The sequence below is a fragment of the Macrotis lagotis genome, chromosome 1 (genome assembly GCF_037893015.1).
Source record: "Macrotis lagotis isolate mMagLag1 chromosome 1, bilby.v1.9.chrom.fasta, whole genome shotgun sequence".
NCBI lineage: Eukaryota > Metazoa > Chordata > Mammalia > Peramelemorphia > Peramelidae > Macrotis > Macrotis lagotis.
The window spans coordinates 457,386,897-457,411,861 of NC_133658.1; the positions used below are offsets into that span (position 1 = coordinate 457,386,897).

The 24,965-nt window shown below is 45.4% G+C and overlaps 1 protein-coding gene across 14 annotated transcripts in view; it reads right to left on the reverse strand.

Moving 5' to 3' along the window:
* Positions 1–24,965, reverse strand: part of JADE2 (jade family PHD finger 2) — a 185,340-nt gene that overhangs the window by 13,843 nt on the left and 146,532 nt on the right. For 13 of the 14 annotated variants that reach the window (XM_074213548.1, XM_074213549.1, XM_074213542.1 and 10 more), the window contains 3 exons: positions 23,218–23,706; positions 8,831–8,948; positions 1,696–1,824 (listed from right to left, as the gene is read on the reverse strand). In XM_074213548.1, the coding sequence (XP_074069649.1) occupies positions 1,696–1,824; positions 8,831–8,948; positions 23,218–23,706 (736 nt within the window). The remainder of the gene's footprint in view (positions 1–1,695; positions 1,825–8,830; positions 8,949–23,217; positions 23,707–24,965) is intronic. The other variant, XM_074213550.1, reaches the window with a different exon arrangement.

The following is a 24,965-nucleotide window of genomic DNA, read 5'->3' on the forward strand; positions in this document are numbered from 1 at the left end:
CTTTTGAGCTTGCACTCTATAACACCTAACTGCTCTTACCCTGGGGATGGTGCCAAGGCACTGATTCTACCTGCTGATCAGTCTTCTATACCTGACACCGAAGGCATCAATGAGACCCCTTTACCACCCACCTGCCCTCCTCGGGCCTCTCTGCTGACATGGAGCTGGGAGCAGAGATGCTTTCCTGTTGAGCTTGGCTCCCTCCCCGGGATGCTGGCCCTCTGACTCTTGTTTGGAGAGAGAGGACTGTCCCTGCCATAGCTCAGTCATTCAGCTCAGATCTGGCTTTTCCCTCTTCAGCTCCCCAATGCCCCCTCACCAACTTCATGGTACACACATGTTGTGACCTGAAGGTGCAAACACAGGGCATGGTATGTTGGAATTCAGAGCCAGGAATCAAGAAAACAAGCTCAGTTCAAAGAGACAGTGAACAGGATGAAAGACCCACAGTTCAGGGATGAAGGGGATGAATGGGGGCTCTAGCTTGGCACCAGTCCCTGACTGTGGGGAAGGGGCCGGTGTCTCTGGCTCCATTCCCAGAAGCTGATTCAGAAGGGAGGGACTCAGAAAAACAGAAGGCACTCTCTCTCACTGCCCTGTATTTGGGATGGGAACCAGAGGATCAGAGGAGCCAAGAGAGGAGGACTTCAGTCAAGTGCTGACTTGGATATACACTGAGTCTGTCCCAAAGGAAGTCACTTGATTTTTCCTCTGGATCTGAAGCCAGAAGGGCCCTCAGAGGAGGAAACCAAGGCCCAGAGAGGAAGTTGCACCTTCCATAATTGGTATGGTCAAGGTTCAATCTCAGGCTCTCAGACCCCAGATACTGGATTCTTTTTAACTGCATCCCAACCTGGACTGTACTTATCAACTGATGTCCATGGATGAGAAGTTATAAAAGGATAGAGAGAAATAATTGAGGCCTGTCAGCACAAAGGCACCAAAGACCCCTGGCTGAAACTTGCCATTAAATTTCTATATTCACTTGATTGCAAAAACTAACACTGCCAGGTTGGCTGGACCCCAGTGGACTGCCTGCATCTGGGCACTGACTGGCCTGCTGGTCACCAAGAGTTTTTTGTCCCCAATATTGGTTTAGTTAGTTATGTTAGGCAAGAAACTTCAGGCTTTCCTTAACACAGTCAGTTTGGCAAGCTCCTAATCCAGGGATGTGAGGTGAGAAAATTCTCCTGATCACAATGTCCTTGGGATTGAGAAAGTAGAAGGAGACAGGGTCTTGGTTCAGACCACCTGTGAATGTCTGCCCCAAGGGCTCCCTTGCACTGGCCTCCATGAACCCCCTTGGATCAATGGTCCCCATCCCCCAGCATGCTGATGGGAGCCACACACTGCAGAGCTCACTATATTTGTAATCTCTTAGGAATTTATGTCCCTTCTTGGAGCCTCACCTCAGCCATGGTCTCCTCAGGTGCTGCTGTCTGGCTGCTTTCTCTCAGGAATAGATGCTCAGGATAGAGACATTCATTTTGTTCTAATTGGGGGGAACTTTTGGGGTTGCCAGGCCCAAGAAACATGGATGTATGTAAGCATGTGTATAACATGTATAAATGTGTGTATGAGTGTGTAAGAGAGAGAAACAGAGACACAGAAGGCATATGTGATGTTTCATCACTGCAGCATCTTCTGGAGGACTTGCTGAGGATCTGGCTCCTGCAGTGGGTCCAGGCCACTTACCAAGCTGCCCCAGGACCAACTCATTGCCTGGTTTCATTTTTTCTTTCTTTTCAGGGCTGGCCTTCCTGCTATCCCTTCCTTTCCATTTGGAGTCATTCTTCTTCCCCTTGCTTCTCTTCCCAGTTTGTTCTGTGTGGATGGCACAGAAAGAGAGAGGGAAAGAGTTACTCCACACATATTTTCTAGGGGAGACTGTCCCTTCTTGTGGGGATGTGTGATGCACAACTATGGGCAGAGGCCTTGCTTCAGCCAGGGAGACCTCGAGGAGCTCCCAACCAGAACCTGGGCACTCAGGGCCAGTCCATGCAGCCGTCTTTTCCTTTGTGTCCCTTCCACATCAGAGAGGGATACAAATTCCACCTTCTGAGAGAGGTTGGCTATGAGACTTGGAGACAAGAGTTGAAGAATTCCTACGCTAGGGTAATCTTGGACAGCTGTCTTGGAAGAAGGGAGGGGGTTGGAACTGCAAACTCATTGTCTGACAGGAGCTTGTGCTTACCCCCTGCTTAAAAAATTCCCCAAACAAACTCACATTAAACATTTCCACCATTTTAGGATGTTCCCTAAAGTTGAATTTAAGCAGATTTCACTTGAATACAGATATTGGGTCTTTCCTTGGTCTAGCAGACCCTGCTTTGTACAAGCAGTTTAGCAAGCCCCCGTGGCCGCTCTGGGAAATGAGAGGCCTGAAACTGAGACCTCTGTTTCTTAACATAGCCTTATGTGAGAAACAAAGAAAAGAACAAGAAAATAAAATAGTACCAAGTCTAGTGTGATACACACACACATATGTATATAGGCTCACATCCTAGTTTTACTAGACAATGAATGAGATTTAGATAGAGAGGGAGCTAAGGGTGGGGGGGCATTTGCTCTGTGTATGTTAACATGAATGAATGAGCAGCCTTGTACAATGGTGGCGTGTTTGGGAACTATTAAGAGAGAGACAGGGTGAGGCTGAGTTTGCATTTGATAATGATGGGAAGATACTTGAGTAGAAGAATTTAATAAAGTATATGTCACATTGAGCTGTGAAGTCTTCTTTTTCCTCTTTTATTTTGATGTAAACCAAGAGAGTGGTCAGCTCCCTCAATCATGGATGACAGGGGACATAATCAGTTACTATAACAATTCCATACAGTTCTTCCCAAAGGCATCCCCAGGACTGGGGCAAAAATCAGAGAGGAAATCACTCAAGTTTCTGAACTGGAGGAAGTGGGAAACACAGCTCCTCACTATTGGGTAAAGGGCCCATCTGAGTAGGTGGTCATCCTAAGCCAACCTGCAGTCAAGTGATGTCTGAAGGTGAAAGAAGTAGATCCTTTGTCAACCCTGAGCCCAATCTGAGTCTGGGGTCTATAAATTTGCTTAAAAATATTTCGCTAACTCTATTGTGCATTGTGTTTCATGGAGACTGAGGACAGTCCTCTGGAGAAAGGCTAGTGAAAGCTAGGGGAGTTTCAGGCAGAACAGCAGGAGGAGGCCCTGGGAGAAGGTGTTGGCCACACCTGCTGGGACTCTTGGAGAGTTTTAGGAGAGTGACATTGTGGAACCACAGTGAATACCTGACTCCTGAGTGACCTGAGGTTATGTAGGTCGGTAGGGGAGGGATGGCAAAGTGGCAGGTGTCAATAACTTTCATTGCTCAGTTATAGGCTCTTAGTTCTATTTGTTTTTTTTTCTTTGAGTTTTTGAACAACATGTTTGCAAGGGGAATTTATAGTAAAGTATACCACAGTGAATTTCCTATAAATTCCCTGGTATGAACCATGAGGCAAGCAGATGAGAGCCATCCTCTTCCCCCTCTGCTCCAACCCCCTCCACATTCATAAGTTGATGGGTTTTTTGGTGACCCATTCCTTTCCCTCTACAAACCCAAGTTTCTTCATCTTAAAAGTATGAAAAATGCTTGGATTATCTACAACTGAGTGGTTGTAAGGAACACATACAGTTATTACCTATCTTAATGAGCAAAGAAATGTGAGTTATTATTGCTGTTGCTATTTCACATGTTGAACTCAGAATGATGTTTCAATCAGGAAAGACTATTATGCACACTTTGGTATTTTCACCAAATGTTATTGCTTTCAGAGAGAATAAAATAATTAGAAGTTGGATGGCAACTCCTCTAGCTTATTGTGTGTCCCTGTCAAGGGATGAATTCCACCTGTCCTGAATCCTCGCTGCCTCACTGATGAGGCCTTTGTTCTGGTACTGACACAAACTGATGGCTAGCTCACACACCTGAGCTATACCTTGGTCTTGGTCTTGAAAAGGGAAGGTTAGATATGGGATCTATGAAGAGAATGGATAGAAAACTATGGATAGGGATTTACAAATAGATATTTATTCTGCGCCAAAGAGAGGGGATTATGCATCCTATAGGGAACTCTATAAGGGCTTGTTGGTCTAAGGGTCAGAAGCAGAACAATCACTGATGATCTTTGGCATGTATTAAGAAGTCAGCTTTTGGAGGGTCAGATCTGCACCTAGCTGTATTTATATCCCCAAGGATCTTGTTGTATCCAGGACTCTACAAACAGTGGGTATCTTTGCTCACTAGTCAAGGCAGAGAGAAATGGGGGGGGGATAGAGAGAGAGAGAGAAGGAAGGACCAGGGGACTGTCCTCTTATCCATCCACATCATTAGTCCAATTGCTTCCTAGCTACATACAAAACATTAAATGTTGCCAAGAATAAATCCTACTTTCTTTCAACAGATACTTCTGAGATATCTATGTTTATAAAGACAAACCCTACTTTCTCCAACACTAAACAGAAGCTTTACTGAACTTGCTTTTAACATAACATAAAACCTTGGGATTGGGGACCTTTAGAGGCTGGGTTTGAACTGCACACAGCTCTGCTATTTACTAACTTGTATGACTTTAATCTCTCCGGGTCTCAGTTTCCTCATCTATAAAATGCTAGGGTTGCACAACATGAGCTCTAAGGTTCCTTTCAGTTCAAAAATCTATGATCCTCTTGAGAACATCTGGTAGCTTTTTGGGGGGAGGCGGGGGAGGGAGGATAGCTCAGACGGGCTTGAAGTCTAAATATTGGAGATCTTCCACTTAAAAAGAAAGGGTAGCTTTGCTCTGTTCCAAAGAGTAACTCAGGAGGCAAGGAGGACCCCAAAAGGCAGAGGTAAGGACGGAATGTACTTCCTGCACAGACGACAGCTTAGGCAAAGGGAAAATGTTGAGGAAGGAGAGACCCTTGCCTATGGAGCATCTGAAGGGAAGTAGTTTCAATGAGCCTGACAAGCTCATTGGAAGCCAAGTTATGAGGGGCTAACCAGCCTCTAGGCTTGTTGGCATGTGAAACCCCTTTATTCTATACATAGACTCAGAAATGAAGAAGTCATAAGACTCTAGGAAAGGCCAACATCCCAATAATAAATGATTTGTTAGGGTGCTTGGGAATCCTAACACCTTGGCATGACAAGGTTGATCAGAATAACATAACCAAATAGTGCCCAGCATACTGAAGGACTCAAAATGGAGCAGTCATCCCCCACTTCACTGAGCTGGGGCCTCCCAACCTGGCTGGGGTCCTTAAGGAGCAAGGCCAAGGCCCTGGGGCTGGGCGGAGACCTGGGAGGGAGGGAGTGGCTCTCCTGTTTCCACAGCTCCAACCTGCTTCATAGAGGGAGAAGAAGGAATCGTTGCCTGTCACGTGAGTCTTTGGGATGGTGAGGACTGGGTGGGGAAGGCATTCCTGATTCAAGAAGCACAGATTGGAGGACAAGCAAGGTGCCAGGCATCAGATGCTTCTCACTAAAGTCAGGTAATATTTTCCCACTGACTAGGAGAAAGCTCAGCCTTGAAGGCTTCTATAAACCACCCTCAGTCTACATTTCCAACCTCATCTCCCACCACTCTCCTATATGAACTACCGGCTCTAGCAAGCTGGTTTCTTCCCAATCACCCCCCCCCCCCAATACTCACTGGCACACCTCTGACAGAGGTCTTTCATATTCAGAAGAGCCAATATGGTGGAGCTCAGTTTCCTTATCAATATAATAGGGATTATTGTACCTGTAAAACTTACTCCAGGGGGTTCTTGGGAGAAACAAATGGGGAAATGTTTATGCATTCATTGCAAACCTTAAAGGGCTTTATAAATGTTGGTTGTCATCTTTGTTGATAAAACATATTCATCTCTTATTCTTTAGTTGTTTCCTACTGAGTCTTGTCTTCCCAACCACACTGTGAGCTCCCCAATGGCATTTCCCTTCATCCATCATCCCCCCATCCCCTAAGCCCACCTATTCTCCTTCCTCATCACTTAGTCTGGCCCCACTGGAATTGCTAAGGAAAGGCCCGATCAGTTGAAAAGTGAAGTTAAATGAGAGAAGATCAAGAAATTCTGCAGATAAGGTGGGTATGGATGGTTCCAAAGAGGCAGAAGAGGAGGGCAGCAGAAAGAGCCCTGGGCTGGCAGGTAGGGGATCTGGGTTTGAATTCCTTTCTGGCACAACAACTTGTATATAAACTTGGTCAAGTCACTTAAATCTCTCTAGAACATGGTTTCTTGATCTTGTAAAATGGAATGTTTGGATTGGATGACCTCAAGCTCCTTCCATCTTTAAATGTAGGATCTTATCTTAGATTATATAATATTGAAGAAGGAAGGGATCTCAGATCATCTGGGCCAAGCCCTTTCTGGGATGACAGAAGAGCTTGGACTCCATCTACTGAGGTCTCCTGACCACTAGTCCTGAGCCAGATGCCATACTCAAGACTGCCCAAGTCTGCCTCACTTTTCTTCGGATGCTCTTACAAGATCAACCCTCCCACAACTAGCTCCTAGTAGGACTTTCTCCTTCACTGGCCAAAGGCCAAGTCGAGTTGTTGACTGTAGTTCTAGATTAGGTGATTCCCCTCAGGGCGGACGTCTCCTACTTTACAGATGAGGAAACTGAGGCAATGGTAGCCAAAGTTGAGAAGAGGCAAACTTAACCTTGATGTGAACATCCTGACAATTAAGGCTTTGCAAAAGCTTGCCCTGGGAGGGAGGGAGACCTCCAAGCAGGGGCTAGATATGCTGCAGGAAGGGTTCTTCTGGGGTATGGTCTGGCCCGGGTGGTCACTGAAACTCTTCCATCCTTGCTGTGATATAGTCACAGTCGATAATGATAGCACTAGCAAGAAGGGCTTTGCTCCAGCCTGTTGCTGATGGCTCCAGTGCCTCTAATAAGTTCCACTGCTTTGTGTTAAGGTATTTAAGAGGGGTAGGCTGTAAATGGGAACCCCCCAGAGGAGGCACAGACAAACCAGCTTGAATTAGCAGTGTGAATCAATTCACACTCCCATGCCTCAGTTTCCCTGCATATAAAACAGATGTGAGGATTCCCTTCTCTTCTCTGGGGCAGAGGAGAGTCTCAAAGGACTACACTCTGCAGAGGGAGGAAAGTGCTGAGGTCGGCCATCCTGTCCCCACTTTCTAACTCAGGCCGCAAACAGCCTCCCCAATGGCCCCCCCTTTCCAGCTTCAGCGTGGTCCCTGGAAGGGTAGTCCTATTAAACCAGGCTCCTCTGGGACAAAGCCCTTCCCCCACCTCCTCTCCTTAACCTCAGTCCTCCCCGCCAGCTTTTCCCAGGGAACCGGGAGGGTGGTCTGCTTCAGGGCCAGGATCAGTGAGCTCCCTCTATGTACGTGGCTTCCCGACTCAACAAGTCAGAGGGAAGCTTTGTGAAAGAACACTCCGTCCCCAACAGCTCGGAGACAAGCCCTCCCCTCCCCTTCCCCCCACCTCCCCCTGCCCATGTGACCCAGTTTGATCTGGGTCCAGACCACAAACACAACAACTGCCGGAGCCGCTGGCCAAGGGGCCAGATGCTGGAAAGGGCTCTCAGCTTAGGGCTGGGGCCAGGCATGGGGAGGGGGGAGCCCAGAGCATCGCATCTCGGGCTTATTAATAATAAAGACAATGCTGGTGATTAGCAAGAGACTGAGCCAAGTCTGACTCCCTGACTCTGGGAGCAGGGCGGGGGTGAGGGTCTGAGGTGGCCTGTGGAGGACACCATCTCCAACCCCAAGACTGCCCGGGTGGGTTGTTCTGCATGGGGCACTGGGGCTGGGACTCCTGTGGACTATAAACCACTCAGGCTGTCAGGACCCAGGGACATGGCAGCCAGAAGCCTGAACATGCATGCTCAACCTCTGATTCTCTCCCAAGGCTGAGGCAGACTGGTCTTGGGGCCAGGACAACTGCTCTTCCAGTTTGCCAGCCCAGATGTGTCCTCTGGCCCACTGTTCCCCACGGCTCTGAATGTGCCCCGAGTCTGGATGGGAGGAGACGCTGAGGAAGGGAAAGTGGAGAGGGAGCTGTGTCCCCCCGCCCCAGTCTTCTTGGAATTCAGCTCCGAGCTCTGCCTCTGGCCAAGCCCAGGACTGCCTGAGACTGGTTTTCTAGCAGATCCGGCCAGCAGTCCCACCCTAGCCATTCCCTAGGGGGCAGTTCTACCCAGTCCAACAGTTCTGTACTTAATCACAAACAATGCTCTTGAGGGAATCTGCAGGGGCTGGTAGCTCCTCTTGTTTCACAGAAGGCAGCAAAGCCTCCACCAGCATGTCCTTCAATTCTGCCTCCTCCATGAGGCCTTTCCTGCCAGACCAGGCCAACACTGCTCTCGTCCTGCCTGCCTTAAGCTCTTAATGCTCATTCCAGAGCAGTTTCATTCAAATTACCATTAACATAATACCACATAGCTACTCTATGTATCCTCTTCCTAAGAAGGCTGGGAGCCCCGGAGGGCAGGACAGAAGTCCTTTTCTCCTCTGTCTCCCCTGGCTTGGGGGCCCCCTTGACCCTCCACAACACAGTCAACAATAGATCTGAGCAGAGATGCCATCAATAAATGTCTGCTAATGAACTGTCCTTCCAATCTGAGGACCCTGATCCCCAACCTTGCCCTTCTCCCACCCCCACCCCCCAACCCACAGTTTACTTATACACCTGCAACTGGCTGAAATCTCCTAGGGTTAAGAGCACTTGGTCCAACACAGCCTAAGTGTCAGACTGGAAAGGGGGAGGAGGTCCTCTGATTATTCCTGCTTTGTCTAGGGGCTGCAGAGGCTTGGCAAAGGGTTCCCCCAGCTATCTCCAGTCCCAGGAGAGGGCTCCTACCTCGATAAAGATCCTTTTCAATAAGTCTCATCTGAAGGTGGAATATTTGTTCCTGAAGTTTGCAGATGGAGTGTTTCATTTTCTCTCGCCTTGTCACCATGTAGCACAGGTTTCTAACCTGAGGAGACATAAGAAAGATATCCCATCTTACAGAATGACTATGAGAACTACCCCCTCTCCATTCCCTGGGGGTCACTGAGAAATGGGAGGGCAGCGGACACTGCTCCCACGGGTCTCCCTGAGCACCTGCAGTCCTTCTCTTGTTCTGTGTCCCCTGATATTTACCCCCATGCTCATGGGCATGATGACCAAAGCCAGGGCAGATCTAGCTCACTCTGCCACTCTTTATCAGTGTGACTGTGGGCATGACATTTAAGCTCTCCGAGTTCAGTTTCCCCACCTGGAAAACAAAAGGCTAAAACTAAATGACATCTGGGATCTCTTCTACCTCCAGATCTTTAATCTTATGAATAAGCTAATTCCCAACCATAAAACTGGCTGTCTGGGGTTCTGGCTCCACTCTGCCTGAGCTGCAAATAAGAGGTGACTTTCTGAGTTTTAGGCTCTTCATCTGCAAAATGGGTATCTTGAAAGGAGAAATGTGTATTGACTCTACCTTATGGGTGGTGAGGAAAGAACTTTAAGAATCATTAAGTGACACAGAAATGTGAGTGGTGGTTATTGTTATTGTTAAAATAAAAATAGCATCAGAGAGGCATCCTGGATAGAGTTTCCATGAAGAATTCTTGTGACTCCACTTTGGGTTTGAACTTGAATTGTGGCAAGAGGTTTTCTTCCTCCCACTTCCCTACCTCCATCCCTCAAACTTGGAAACCTTCACTGGCTCCTTACTTTTTGGGGGCTGGCTAGGAGGTCCCAAGGTATTTGTGAAGCCCTGCTCTAAGCTGTAACATTGAAATGTTTTTACTGTGTATTGATATTTTAAGGTCAGGATCAGGCTTTGGCAGGAAAAGGCAAAGGAGATTGGGGATGTCAAACACAAAGTGTTGATATTTGCTATCTGAACCTTGCTTAGGAAGGCCAAGGTTTGGGGTTATAGCCCACAAGCTCCTAGCATACTGTGCCACCCCAGCAGTCACATTTGCTAACAGGGACTAGAAATTCCCTTGCCTGAAGGCCCTCCAGAGATACTTTAAGTGCCAACCACAACTGCTGAGTGAGTTAAGTCTGCATGAATGGGAAATGTCTACCAGGGTCTCATTCACAAAATTCTTCATTCTCAGAGCTGGAAGGGGCCACCCTGTCCATTATCCTACCCAGCACAGGTACTCCACCCCTCAGCCCTGACAGGTGGCCTTGAATACCTCAGGGGCCCTGGCCCAATCTACTCTGGAGCAGCTCTGATGTTATAAAGCTCTTCCTTCTATTGAGTTGATACCAGCTCCTCAGCAACTTTTAACAGCTGAGGCCAAACAGAACTTGCCTCCTCTTAAGAAAAATATGGCAAACCTGGTGGTGGGGCCTAGCCCCAAAGTTCATTCCCACACTGCTCAGCTGTGTCTTTAACTGCTGGTCCACCCTAAAATCTGGCTCTAGAGGAGAGGACACTGAATAAGGAATCCACCCTTTGCCATTCTGCCTGGCCTCAGCCTGGGCAGTCCCCTTAGGACAAGATTCCCGAATAGCAGCTGCCACTCAGCTAGCTACAGGGACAGACTTCTAGGCCTAGCAGAACTTCATTAGAATAGTGATGCTCAGGAGGCTAGGTGGCACAGTGGATACAGCACCGGCCCTGGAGTCAGGAGTACCTGAGGTCAAATCCGGCCTCAGACACTTATAATTATCTAGCTGTGTGGCCTTGAGCAAGCACTTAACACCATTTGCCTTGCAAAAACCTTAAAAAAATAAAAACAGTGATGCTCATCTGAATTTGAGTTATTCTGAGACTCAAATCCCAAACTTCACTGTCCACGGGATATAGAGTCCAGGTCCAGGAAGTGACTTGCCTTCTCTGCTGGGAAGACAACTCCCTCTGACCACCACATCTCAGGACAGTCAACCACCATGGAGATCAGATATCTTGGCTTCCACAGGTCCAAGATATAGGAGGGAGGAAACCATGGCCCATCCTATTCAATTCCATCTATCACCTTATGGTTACAAGTCAAAAGTTCACCCTTGTCATCTTTGTCCCACTAGGACTGGATCAGAAATCCCAGTGCAGAATCCCAAAATCTTTGGTTGATTTATGTCTACCAACAAAGTGAGCTGAATCCATTCAACTGTGGCTCCCAACCCAACCTTGTCAGCACACCCTCTGTTCCAGTCAAGCCAGTCTTATTACTTTCTGCTAGTATTTATCAGGTTTTTTATAGGATTATAAATTTAGAGTTGGAAGAAATTTTAGAAGTTGAGTCTAGGCCTTCATTTTACAGATGAAGAACTAAACTCAGGTCCAGAGAGGATGACTTGTTGAGGTCATGCAACCGTTAAGTATGTAGGATTTGATTTAATCACACAGCTAGTTAGCATTTGTAGCAGGTCTGCTACATAGACAATGCCACACTAAGTCTTCCCTCCTGCTGGTGCTCCTACCTGGAAACCTTTCTTTCTCCCATCAGTCCACTCAGTCCTTTGTTTCAGATCCTTCGACATCCAACTTAGCTTCCTATCTCCTCTGTGCAGCTTTCTCTGACTGCTCTGGGCACTCTCCCATAGCACTACCTATGCCCCTCAGTTTGGCGCCTGTTACACAATGTCTGGTATCATTCTTGGTTTCCTACATGGGTTCTTATCTCTCCAAGCAAACTGTGAGATTCCTGAAAACAAAAGCCTGCTTATAGGACCACAAAATCTCCTGCCTATGCCTTCTCTGCCAAGGTCGGGCAGAGGAAATACTCAGTAAACTATGTCTAACTGACGGGTGATGAAGGGAAACTCTTGGCTAAAACCTTTGGTTTATTTTCCTTCTTGTCTAGTAATCAGATTTTACTTCTTAGACTAATTCAGCATGAACATGTTAAATCTGAAAATGGTGGGAGGAAGAAAGGAGGCAGACAGCTGGGCATAGAAGGCCACAGGGGTGGGCTGCTGTCTATAGCTATGTGTCTCTACCCCTACATACACTTTTCCAGTTTGTGAATCTTTTATTAACGTCTTCCCACATTACTAAAGCTTCAGCACTTAAGAGTATAAAAAATAAACACTAACCATCATTACAGTAAATTCCTCTCATCAAATGATGACTTCAGTACAATTTTTCTTTTCCATATTAAAAAAAAAATCAAATGGGGGGAGGGAAGTGAAGAGGCAATTGATTAATAGCTAAGAGAACTATTGCTAGGAAATTATTTAAAGACTGTGGATCATTCTGGGGAGTGGTCAGGTTCTGGGTAAGTTAGAAAGAGCAGAGTGGAGTATATGGAGAGGATGGGGATGGGGGTTGAATATGGAAAGGAAGGAGGATACCTAGGGGAAGATCTTTTGAGACTGATTTTGTGTTCAGAGCATTAGGAAGGGTGGCTGAGTGAACGTCTTGGGAGCTATTTCTAGGTGGATGAGCAGGGAATGGGGTCTAGGCAGAGCAACTGATTACTGTCCGGGGAACAGGCCAAAGAACTTGAAGGCCTGGGGGGGTCCCATGGCCATGAAGCAGGGTCAGCTTTCTGGGAGCTGGGATACCCAAGTTCTGGCAGACATATAAGTCTGACTGGCAGAGTCCTTAGCCCTGGTAGTTTTCATAGAGAAAAATGGAGAGCTGAGGGAGAAAGAAGCTAATAGACCTGGATCCTAGACGTGAGTATGATTAATGGGGTGTGTGTGCATGTGCGTGTGTACATAACAGTCAAGTAGAACCTTTGGGACCTTCCCAAACTCCAGGGATGGGATGATGTGTGAGCTTTCTCCAGTAAGGGTTTTGCTTAGGGGAGGTTCTCAGCAAGGGGCTCTTGTCCCAAAGCTGCTCCCGGATCTTCCTAGCTCTTCCATAAACCATCTGTTGCCGAGCTTCTTGTAATAACACTCCAGCTGCTCCTAGGTCCTAGGAAGTCACTGATTAAACAGAGCTCTGTGGAAGGAGAAAGTGCATGTGTATGCGCACACACACACACACCAGACACACACACACACACACACACACACACACACACACACACACACACACATCCTGATAAAAGTACCTGCCTGGACAGATGACACCATGGCTCATTTACACCACAGCATTTGTTATAGTCTGGCTTTAAGTGGTGCATTTTTTTTGGTCATCTGTGAAAACAACTAAGGAGAAGAGAAATCAAATCCCTGCATTCTGAGCTGTTGCTCTTTGGGGCCAAGTCCTAGGTCAGTATTTTCTAGGAGAACGAATAATCTGAGGTAATTATAAGAAGGGGCAGGCCAGCGGGATGTACTACAGAAAGATACAGAGTGTTTCCCAGGGGTCCCCGACCCCTCCAACAAACCCAATTTGCAAGACGACCTTGGCTCAGAATCCTGGCCATGAATGGGAAGAAGGGGGAAAGGAATAAGTAGGTGAGCTCAAAGAGGAGTCATCCCTTCCAGAGCTGCTGACATCTGAGCACAGATGCTCTTCCCCAGCCACAATCTCCTTTCCTCCTAATCCTCTCCCAGCCCTCCTGCCAATCACTCTCTTCTGCAGACTCATTTTTTTTAGCCTTCAAACAGTACTTAGGCTGTAATCTCTCAGGAGCCTTTGGGGGCTTAACAGTGACAGAGCATTCTCTGCTTTTTCTTCTGCTGCTTCAGGAGCAGCCTTGCGCATCATGAGCCTCTCTATTTCCTCGGTGCTGGGCTGCTCCTGCTTCAGGGGCCAGGACCCAACAATATGCCCGAGCCATTCCAGGTTTGTTCTTCCATCTTCAAAGAGTGAATGGGGATGAATGTCTCAATGGATGAGAGCTTCGGAGATGTGTGATGTAAATAACCAATAAACATCAACACTGTGGGAATGATTAAGAAGCATAATCCAGGGGGAATGGGAAGAAGCCAGGGAATGTGATGAATGATGCTCTTTCTGAGCTATAAATTGGAGGCTGAGAATCCAAGTGGTAACAGGACCAGCCTGTGCCAGTCATTGATGAAGTCACTAAAGTTGGTATTTGGCCTGATCCCACTCTCTCTATTCTTTCCTACAGGGCTTTGTCTGCTGGTACTGTCAAAAATGGAAAAGGTCTTTGGATGGTGAAGTGGGGATGTGGATTCTAACAATGACTCTGCCTTAAATCACTGACTGACATTGAGCAAATTATCTCATACCTTTGGGCCTCAGGTTCCCCATCTGTAACAGACAGGGTTGGTTTAGATGACCATTAAGATCCCTAGGATGAACTAGGATAAGCTTAAACACTAACCTTTCCCTGGACTCCCTGCATTTTTATAAGCCATGACAATAGTGGGGAGGGCTATTAAATCCTGGCCATCATAGGTAACTAGATATTAGCTCTATTTCACAAGGCTTTGACCTGAAGGGAGCTTCTTCTTTCCCTATAACATCTCTCTGGATACTCTCATCAGCTTCTAAAGGATCAATAGTCTACAATGCAGATGATTTCCAGATCTACATATGCAGCTCTTAAATTATCTGAGCTCCAGTCTGGCATCACCACCTGCCTGATGACTCTTCCCTTAGATATCCTATTGATATCTCCATCTTCTTTCTCTTGATCTATCCTTCTTCCAAACTTCCTTATTTCTACTAAATATACCAAAAATCTTCCAGTGAGAGTTCTGAAGTCTTAAGAGTGATCCTCAACTCAACCCCCACCAATCAACTGCCAAATCATGATAATCCTACATATAGAAATACTCTAGTATTTTTCTTCTCTCCACTCATCTGGCTGACAACTTAGTTCATTTCCTCATCTCCTCTTGCCTAGGTTACCTCAGTGGTCTCCCAATTGAATTTCCTGCTTCAAAAGTCTCTCCCTTCTCCAGTTTATCTTCCAATAGCTACCAAAAGAATTTCTTTCAAGTACAAGTCTTTCAATGTTATTGATCAAGCATCTTCAATGGCTCCCCACTACCTCCAGAATAAAAAAACAGATTTTTGACCTTCAAAGTCTTTCACAGTTTGTCTAATGTACCACACATTTCTCCATTAACTCTTCTCACACACTCCATATTGAAGCTACAATGGTTTCTTTGGTAGCTCCCAAAGTTGTCACTCTATCGCCTATCCTTTGAATTTTGAACAGGTTGCTCCACATCCAGGCAGAGACTCCTTCCCTCTTCCCCTTTGCCTCACACTGCTCTCAGCTTCTTTCAAGGCTTGATCCAGTTACCACCTCTTTTGGAAAGCCTTTCCTGATTAACTTCATTGTTAGTGCAATCTTGTACTTCAAATTAGCTCATATTTTATGTTTGCTTAAGTGATGCATCCCCTCTTCCCCCAACAGAATTTGCAGGGGATGGTTTTTTATTTTGTTTTTGTGGCTTGCACATAACAGACAATTAAAAATGTAAGCCATATTGAATTCAATATACTTTTAATAGAATCATTTTAGGCAATGGAAAAGATTTATAAGTTCAGGGAGGGAGGGAGGAGATAATGTGAGGGTATCTTTACAAGTGTCCCTCAGGATGCCCTGGACTAGCAATGGAAAGAAATGACTTGCTGCATATTTGTACATTTAAAAAAATTTATTTAAGGCAATGGGGCTAAGTGACTTGGCCAAGGTCACACAGCTAGGCAATTATTAAGTGTCTGAGGTTGGATTTGAACTCAGATCCTCAACTCCAGGGCTGGTGCTCTATCCACTGTGCTACCTAGCTGCCCAACTTGCAGCATATTTGAGAAAATAGCATCATTCTGGCCACATGCCCAGGGGTATTACTCTAAATTTACAGAATCTTCAGTTCAAGTGTCACTCACTCTCAACTCTCCCTTTGCCAAAAATTAGTTTCCTTTTACATGATGGAGGCAAAGGTAGTGTCCATATAAAATGCATAATTCTTCCTTAAATATTTTTTGTCACTTGCCTCTTCCAGTCTCATATTTATAACAGATGAACTTCAAAATTTATAGAATTATTTCATAGAGTGAGTATGGAATGTCTCATGACAATGTGTGGAGCAAGCCAGTGGACATTTTTAGCAGAAAGATTTGGGGGTGGGGCATGGTCTGGATCTGTGGTTTCCCAAGGTGGAAACTCCTCCACTGGTACAGGTCAGCAACTTGGGACTTAAGAGAGTTGTCTGGGGTATGGAAAGGAAGAGACTTGCCCAGGGTTACACAGCCAGTGTGGGTCAGAGGATGGACAGAAATTTAGGCCTTTTTGATTTCAGTATGTTTCTTAGAAAAAATTTACTGATCCAGAAAGAAGACTCCAACTCTTCTCCTCCAAGGGACTTCTTGCTTCTGGGGCAGAAACAAGAACCAAAACATTCTCTCTAGCCAGAGGATGGTGCCCAAAGGCAAACAAAGGGTAGTAAGACTTCAATGGGCTCTCACAGGGAAATATTTCCTCTAAGTCTTGAATTCATGTGGAATAGGGAGTGATTATCAGAATGACCCAGACCAGTATCTCTTGGCCAAAAGGACTCACCCAGTGTCTGGGCATAGGACAATGATTATTTCCCCAAAGCCTGGATACAGTCAGATGTCCAAAAATTCCGATGTTTGCTAACTGGATTCCAAGAGAGTAATCTGAGGGCAGATTGTCTATCTACTTTTAGGTGACCATGGGGTTGAATAAAATAAAACAGTTGGATAAAATTTAACACATGAGCAGAACTTTTCAGGGAAAACAGAAGTGGATTATAAATAGGTGTATTTGGTAAGGGTTGTGGAGAGAAAAATCCTTCAAAAAATCTTCTTGGGGCATTTAGGTAATGGAGTGGTTAGAACAACAGCTGTGGCATTATGAAGACCTGAGTTCAAATTCAGATTAAGATACTTAATAATTGCTACGTGACCCTGGGCAAGTCACTTAACCCTAAATGCCTCCAAAAAAAGAGTATCCTTGCATAGTTGTTTGTTTAGCAGAGACCTGTTCTAGCTCCTCTATCACTCTTACTTACTTCAACACTTATAGACCTCTGATTTTTGTCTGTCTGGGTATCTTTCCCACTAAAGCAGCAGCAACCATTCCACTACTGAATGGACTATCTTTGGGAACAGCCATGTGGTCATCTTGGTAATAAGCACTCTCTGGGGGTTTCTTAGACAACAAGGACCACTCAGTCACCAGGCTGTACTTAAAGTCTCTTTTGTTTGATAGATCCTGCCAGTGCCCTCCACTGCTCAGTCCTTCTCTCCCCTGCCCGCCCCTCCCACATGATGAGAAACTAGCATCTAATGTTAGATGAGGACCACATAAGTCCATCATTCGCCTCCCTGAAAACATACTTTTGTCCAATATAGGTATAATGCAAATTCTTTGTTTTAAACAAACAGGAAAATATAAAGATACTGTTTTACCCATAATAAAATTGGGTGGTGATTATTTTTTCACAAAAATTCACCACAAGATTTCTTCAAATGGGGGCAGCTAGGTGGCGCAGTGGATAGAGCACCGGCCCTGGAGTCAGGAGGACCTGAGTTCAAATTTGACCTCAGTCACTTAATAATTGCCTAGATGTGTGGGCAAGCCACTTAACCCCATTGCCTTGCAAAAAACCTAAAAACAAAAGATTTCTTCAAATGGGAGTTCCTTTAGGTACCTTTAAGAGGGGACCCAACTTATAAAAATACACTTAAAGGAACACTTTCTGCCTCAGTTCCCATTACATATACTCCCACCTCCCAATATATTTAGTACTGCAGTCAAAAACTGTTCCCTGTCCCTGTCCCCCAATCACACCCTATCCTTCCCACTTTGGCACCTTGGCCAGAAGATTCCTCCGATTAGAATGCATCTCTAGCTTTGTCTTGCTCAAATGTAATGATCCTTTAAATCCTAGCCTAAATGTCCCCTCTTCCATGAAACCTTCTTTGACTCACCTCTGAACCCCCATAGAATTATTCTCTCTGTCCTCCATGGCCTATCACATCCACTTTGTATCACAGTTAGCCCTGACCTCAAGAAGGTGAGCTTCCCAAGAGTAGGAGCCAGGTTTTGTTCATGCTCTTCTCCATAGCTAAGCCTGGTATCGAAGTCCTGTCCAGAATAAATCACATTCTAGTTCTCTCCTTATTCAACATATTCTTTCTAACCCTTCCTTGGCTTCTTCAGGATGAAGTCCATTAGTGACTGAGTCCAAGGGCAAAGCTATACCCAGTGAAAAGCCCAGAATGACGACTGGAAAGCAAGAGGAAAGGGAAAAGAAAGGTAGGGGTGGCAAGAAGGGGCCACTGGGGTTGGGCCAGAGGACAAAGGGCAACAGACTGCTCAGGTGCCAGGCTGTTTAATTGCTGCTGCAGCAATTGATAGTGTCTTCTTTTGAAAATGCCTTTAGAGAATAGTATTTTTTCCTTTTCACAAGGTTCTCTTGAGGTAGCTAGGCAGGGCATGGCAGGTAGGATTATTCCTACTTTACAGATGAAGAAAAGAGAGGAAAGAAGAGTTAGTGCTGGAAGGGTCCCCAGGCATCTAGGTCAATGTGCTCATTTTACAAATGAGGACTCTAAAGTTCAGAGAAATAAAGTGACTTGTTCACAGAAGCACCATGGTGCAGTGGAAAGAACCCCAGAGTCAGAGGATCACAGTTCCTAGGAAAATCAGGTTATCTCCCTAGCTTTAGTTTCTACTTTTGAAGAAAGAGTCTTATAAATCTTTTGTTAAGAGAAATGAAAGGTTATTGAGTATGGTTGAAAGTTAGTAATTCAGAACTGGGGATTTGAATCCAGATCATTTGGTGCAAAATCTACTATTCTTGGAGTATTTGAAAATATAGAGCCACTACTTCCTTCCAAGGCCCACCTTTCATCTGAATAAGTGAACCTGTTCCTTCCATCTCCTCCATCACACTGTCTCCTCTTGTCATCCTCAACCTGTTACTTATTTTCACTCTCTCCCTATCTATTGGCTCCTTCCCTAATGCCTTCTAACAGGTTCTCTACTAATATGTTTTCCCCTTACTCAAAAAGCCTTCATTAGATCCTTCCCTCCCTGCCAACTCTTGTTCTATATCTCTTCTGCCTTTTGTGGACAAGCTACTTGAAAAAAAGCAATCTACAAGGGATGCCTCCAGATCTCTGCTCTCACTCTCTTTTTTAACCCTTCATAATCAAAGTGTCCATCTCCCCCTTTAATTCTGGTTTCTGACCTCACTATTTCACTGAAACTATGCTCTCCTATGTAATCAATGATCTCCTGATCACCAAACCCAAGGGTCTTTTTCTTAGTCCTCATTGTCCTTGACTTCTCCAATCACCCTATTCTCCAGGCTCCTTTCCTGGACTCAATGATCTTATCATTTTACAAGATGAAATCAGCTGAAAACTCACTCCCTCAGATCATCTGCCCCCCCTTGACTGCAGATTCCATGCCTTGACTTCAGGGTGTCATCAAGCTGGGTAACAACTCACTCTCCACCTCAATCGCTCCTTTCAGTTTCTTTTTAGGTGTGGTCTTCCCCCACATAATTTTGAGATCATTCAAAGCAGGGGTTGTCTAGGTTCTAGGTCTTTCTTGTAGCTCCAGTGCTTAACACAAAACCTTAGATACTTAAGGAAATGTTTAGTGATTGACTCTTGACTCTGATATTCTCTTCTCTCTAGGACTTTGGGACTCTATTCTCTCCTGTTTAGAGCATTTGCTATCTATCTATTTTCAACATCCTTTGCTAATCTTCATCCAGGTCATGCCTTTTAACCACAGGTGTCCCCTTCTCTCTCTACTTTCTATGGTGATCTCAGCTTGGATTTAATTAGCATCTCTTATCCTGATGATTTTAAGTCTCCCATCCCTTCCTAAACTCTCTGTTGATCTCTAATCTCACATCTCTCTGCCTTTTAGAATCTCAAACTTGGATGTTCAGTAGATATCTTAAACTCAACATGTCCAAACTGAACTTATCTTTTCCCCTTAAACCTAACCCTATCCTTCCCTCTTACTATCAAGCCAGCCTGGTTTCCTTACCTCCTCCATCCAATGCGATGGATGCCAAAGTCTGTAGATTTAGCCTTTGCACATGCTCCCTTCTCTGTTCTGACACTGTTGTGTCCAGATCTCTGCTCTCACTCTTTTTTAACCCTTTATAATCTGGTTTCTGACCTCACCATTTCACTGAAACTATGCTCTCCCATGTGATCACCAAACCCAACGGCCTTTTTCTCAGTCCTCATTCTCCTTGACTTCTCCAATCAATCACCCTATTTTCCAGGCTCCTTTCCTGGACTCAATGATCTTCTTCACCCCAGCCATAGTGCAATGGTGGTCTGCCCACCTCCAGTCTCTCTTCATTCCAAACCCAACTTCCATTCTAAAAATGCAGGTCTGAACTTGTTCCCCTTCCCCTTAATAAACTTCATTGCTCCTCATTTTGCTCCCCAATTTCCTCCTGGATCAAACAGAAAATTCTCTTTTGACACTCACAACACTTCTTAATATAGTCCACTCCTTCCTTTCTAGTATTCTTACACACACTCTTAGATTAAGAACCATACTTTGCAGTTCCTCAAACAAGACTTTATTCTGCTCTGGGAATTTTGTCTGGATGTCTCCCATGCCTGAAATGTTCTCTCTGCATTTCCTCCATAATTCCAATCCTTCCTTCTTTTCAGTATTTCCCATTTTCCCCTATTTATAGTTTGCACATGTTTGCTTATCATCTCCTCATTAGATTGTGAGCTCACTGAGGGCAGGAACTTTTGGTTTTTTGTGTATGTAACTGACTGGTTAATAAAAAAATAAACGATAAATCTACTGACTTAAAAATTAAGAGATTGGTCCAAGATTATCTACTGAGTTGGCAGAACCCTCAGGCTCATTCCATACAATCAAGGAGGCTCCCATTCAAGTAGGAGACCCGTGGGGAGGGGGCTGTTGCCTGGGGAGTAACTGAGTCTGGCACTCTGAATTCTTGGAGCCTTTCCCAGAGGCAATGAATGAAATGAGTGACTTGAGGCTGGTACCTCCACATCCCTGAGCAGAGAGCCACTCTGGGTGACATTCAACAGGCAATCCTTTTTCCTCTGGCTGAGATCTAACATTAGACAGTTTGAAATGGATGTTCAGCTCTTCTGTTCCTGGAAAGCAAGCAGCCCTGTGGAGGGCCCACACTCACTGTATCCCAGCATCAGAGGAGAAGAGCTTGACTTCCTCCACTGTCTTCCTTTTATAGGAGTAAATGATGCTCAGCAAGAGGAAGGGACTTGCTCAGTCTAATGGCTAGCCAGTGACAGAGGTGGGAACAGGACCCTCATTTCCTATTCAAAGTCTAGGTCTTTGCCCACCATGCCCGGTGCTTTCTTTAACTCACAATTTGGAATTTATTCCTTCTAATACACCATTCCTCTCTGATAGCTCAGGGGCCCTCGGGAGGAAGGATGGGTGAATTCTTTGCCAATGCAGCTCTCTGGGCAAGCACAAAAGTCATGTGGCCATGCTAGGATGATGTCATGATTTCTGGTTGTAACATATCCTCATTTACCCAAAATATCTCATAATGGAATTCTTCCTTTTTCAACAAATCCTTGTTTTCTTTTATTCCTCTTTTTTCATCTCTCTTGCCCTCCCCTCTCTTTCCATCTCTCATCCATTTTCTCCATTCATTTCCTCTTCATTTCTTTCTCCTACTCTTCCCTCTTCCCTATCTCACAGTTCTCCTATCTACCTTCCTTTCTCCTTTCTTCTCCCCTCCCAACTTTCTGCCATTTCTTTTCTTCTTGTCTTTCCATTGCTTCTCCCTTCTTTACCTTTCCTTTTCTTCTCCCCTTCCCAACTCTTCTGCTCTCCTCCTCTTCCTCCTCTTGTCTCTTTCTCTCACCCATTTTTCCCTCTTCTTTCTCTGCATGTTTCTTTCCCTATCTTTTCCTTCTCATTTTCCCATAGTTTCTAACTTCAGAAGAGAGGGGCAGAGACCATGGGTGGGGATGGGAGGGACACTGGGAAGGCCCTGGACATTCTGCTCCAGGTTATGCCCCCTTCACTTGAGTTTGCACAATGTTCATTCCCTATGTCCAATATACACATCTATCAGAGACTTCTCTGAGCTGGACCCATGAACAGGTGCTTTATTAAAGGGGAATGGTCTCACAGTTCCCAGAGCTCTCGACTCTTGGCACTAGAATTCATCTGCCATAATTTTGGAACTCAAAGTGTCCTTCTCCCCCTTGCTCATTTCCTGATGAAACACCATGTGGCTGTGCTGGGATGCTGTCATGGTTTCTGGTGGTAACATCACAGGCTGGGAGGTAGCTCCTTGTGTCACTGTAGAGGATCCAACTGCCAAGAACCTGGGGAAGATGGGGCCAGTTTTGTTTCCTGGCCAGGGCCTTGGCTTGGGAGGCAGAATGAGGTTTCCGTCCCAACTTTGCCACTAATTAACTAAGCGATATTGAATGAGTCATTTCATTTCTCTGGGTTTCCACTTCCCCATCTGTAACATGGGGAAATATAAACCCTTGTCCTGCCTCCCAAAGCTGCTAATGTAGGATGTTTCACACAAACATAAAACCGACAGCATTGCATGCTCCTGGTCCAAGCTGCGGATTCTCATATTCTTTAATTCTTAACTTAGCTTAATTCCTCTATTCTGAATGGGACAAACTCTGCAAGTTCAGAGAATAAGAATAATATTTAGTAACATTTATACAGTACTTTTAGGTTTACAGAGCACTTTTACAACCATGATCTCATTTGGTCCTCATAACAAGGTGGTGGGTGCTATTATTATTGTGATTAGTCTCTTCAAATGATCCCACAATCAGGGAAATTAAAGCAGACAAAGGTAAGTGACTCAGCCAGGGAGGTCACATTTGAACTCAGATCTTCCTGACTCCATGTCCAGTGCTCCACCCACTACACTAATTTCTGAAATCCTTACGCTACTTTTGCTTCAGAAATCCAGTACAGGGCTCTAGGAACAAATTCTTCTCAGCACCCAAGAGGATTGGAAGGCTGGACGAGATGACATGTCAGGTGCCTTCTAGCCCTGATATGTGAGAATCATACTATTTCTTAGAAATATTTGTTGCTTGTATAATTTACCTAGTACTTCCCATTTTGAGTCTCTCCCTTTCCTAATCCTCAAAGTGAGAGGGTTGTATCAGAAAATCTCTAAAGTCTCTTTTACCTTGATACACCATCATCTTCTCCATACAAAGAGTTCTATTTCCAGGAGTGGAGCAGAGCTATAGCCCTGAGGACACAAGTCCCCAAGGACAACTTGCCAAAAGTTGTCTCCCAGACCATGGGCAACCTTTGCTACTCCCTCACTCTTAGGGCTGAGGCAAACAGTTTTCCTCAAGGGGAGCTGGGGCTGGGGACCAGGGAAGGTAGGACCAGGGGTTGGTAGCACGTACTCACCCGCTCCAGGTCCTGCCGAAGGTGCGTGAACAGCTTGAGCCGCCGGTATAGGATGTCTTGTTCTTGCTGAGCTAAGTTGTCCACCTCATCCGTTTTGGGAGTCAAGAGGGGTTTGTTGCAGTTAGATTTCCTCTTGAGCTTCCAGTACTGGTAGACAAAATCCACAAGGGTCTCCGAAAGGTCCAAGTTCTCTGCCACCTCTTCAGGCTTCACAAGTTCATAGAAGGCTTCTTCCAGCTGTTGCAGCTTCTGCTTCCTCAAGGTCACCTTTTCCAAGTCTAAGGCCGCCTGGCTGGGCTCAGACACGGGGCCAGCCTCTCCCCTTACTCCCCGGGCCTCCTCAGGGGGCTTTGGAGCCCCACTACTATGCTCTAGGCAGAAGGACTTGAATTTCACTTCATCATTATCGGCTAAAATAGTCCTCATTTCCAGGCTGTGGTCGAAGGCGCAGGTGACATGGAAAGCAGTGATACAGGATGGCATAGAACACTGCCAGGAGAGAAAAGGACACATTGGATTCCACCCAAAGTACATGGTCTGGAGAGTCAAGGAGACATGCAAAGGGAGCTGACTAGAAGGAGAAAACCCTTCCCTAGGCTGGGTAACCCTCTGGCCACATGCCCTTTTGCAGGGAGCAGAGGGCTCAGGTAAAGGCCTGGGTGGCCCAACCTGATGTCCTGAACTGAGAATCAGTCTAACCGGAAAGCATTCAATTACTGTGTCCAGTGCATGGCATGAAAGGCTTTAGAGCTCCTCCAGGAAGCTGTCCTTGTCTAATGGCAGACGACACAGGTCTTTCACTTATGTCAAGTCTAGGAAACACTTGGGAATTTGAGTCACTCAAGTTAAGACTTGGTTAGTTTTGAGCTCACAATATTCTCAGACCTGTGGGATTTGTAGTATATTATAGCAACAATAAGAAACCCACCTACTCATGCACTCATTTTAGAAATGGGGAAACAACCCCTCTGGGGGGTGAGGTGACTTATCTAGACTCACATAAGTAGAAAGTTAGAGAACTGAGATTTGAACCCAAGTCCATAGACTTCAAACTCATTTTTTCCAATGAGCTGGATCTGGGTGGGGCCCTATCATGACCATACTGAACATTTTCCCAAGCAGAATGGGAACGTTCCTATCATGAATCCCTAGGAAGTCAGTGTGGACACACCGAATTAGCTAAATAAGACCAGTTTGGATCAGCAGTGGCTGGTGATGGCAAAGCCCCCCCCCCCCCCCCCGCCCCAGTCCCTTTATCAAGCTATTAACAAACATTTATCAAACTTTTATTAGAGGCTATTCCCAGCAAAGTGTTGAGAATAATGTGGGAAATGCAAACAAAACAGTCCATGCTTTCCAGAAAATTACATTCTATGGGGGAAGATATCATGGATAAATACAAGAACAAATATAAAACGAATTTCACATATAGTAGAGAGGGAGGGCAGTTGGGATTCTAGAAAGGCTTTGAACGTCAAGTGACCCTTAATTTGAGATGGATGGAAGCAAGGAATTCTCTGCAGTGGAGGAGAGAAAAGGGACCATTGGAAGAAGGCAGATGCAGGGGGTGGGGGGATGGAGCAACATGTATGTTGCTGTATGAGAGAGTCTGGGAAGGAATGGGTTGTATAATTAAGCTAGAAATGTTATTATGATCACCCCAATTAATGCATAGAAGCAGGGATGATCCTCGACAGAAACTGCATTTATTTTTAAGTCATACTGAAGACTATTCATATATAGAACTA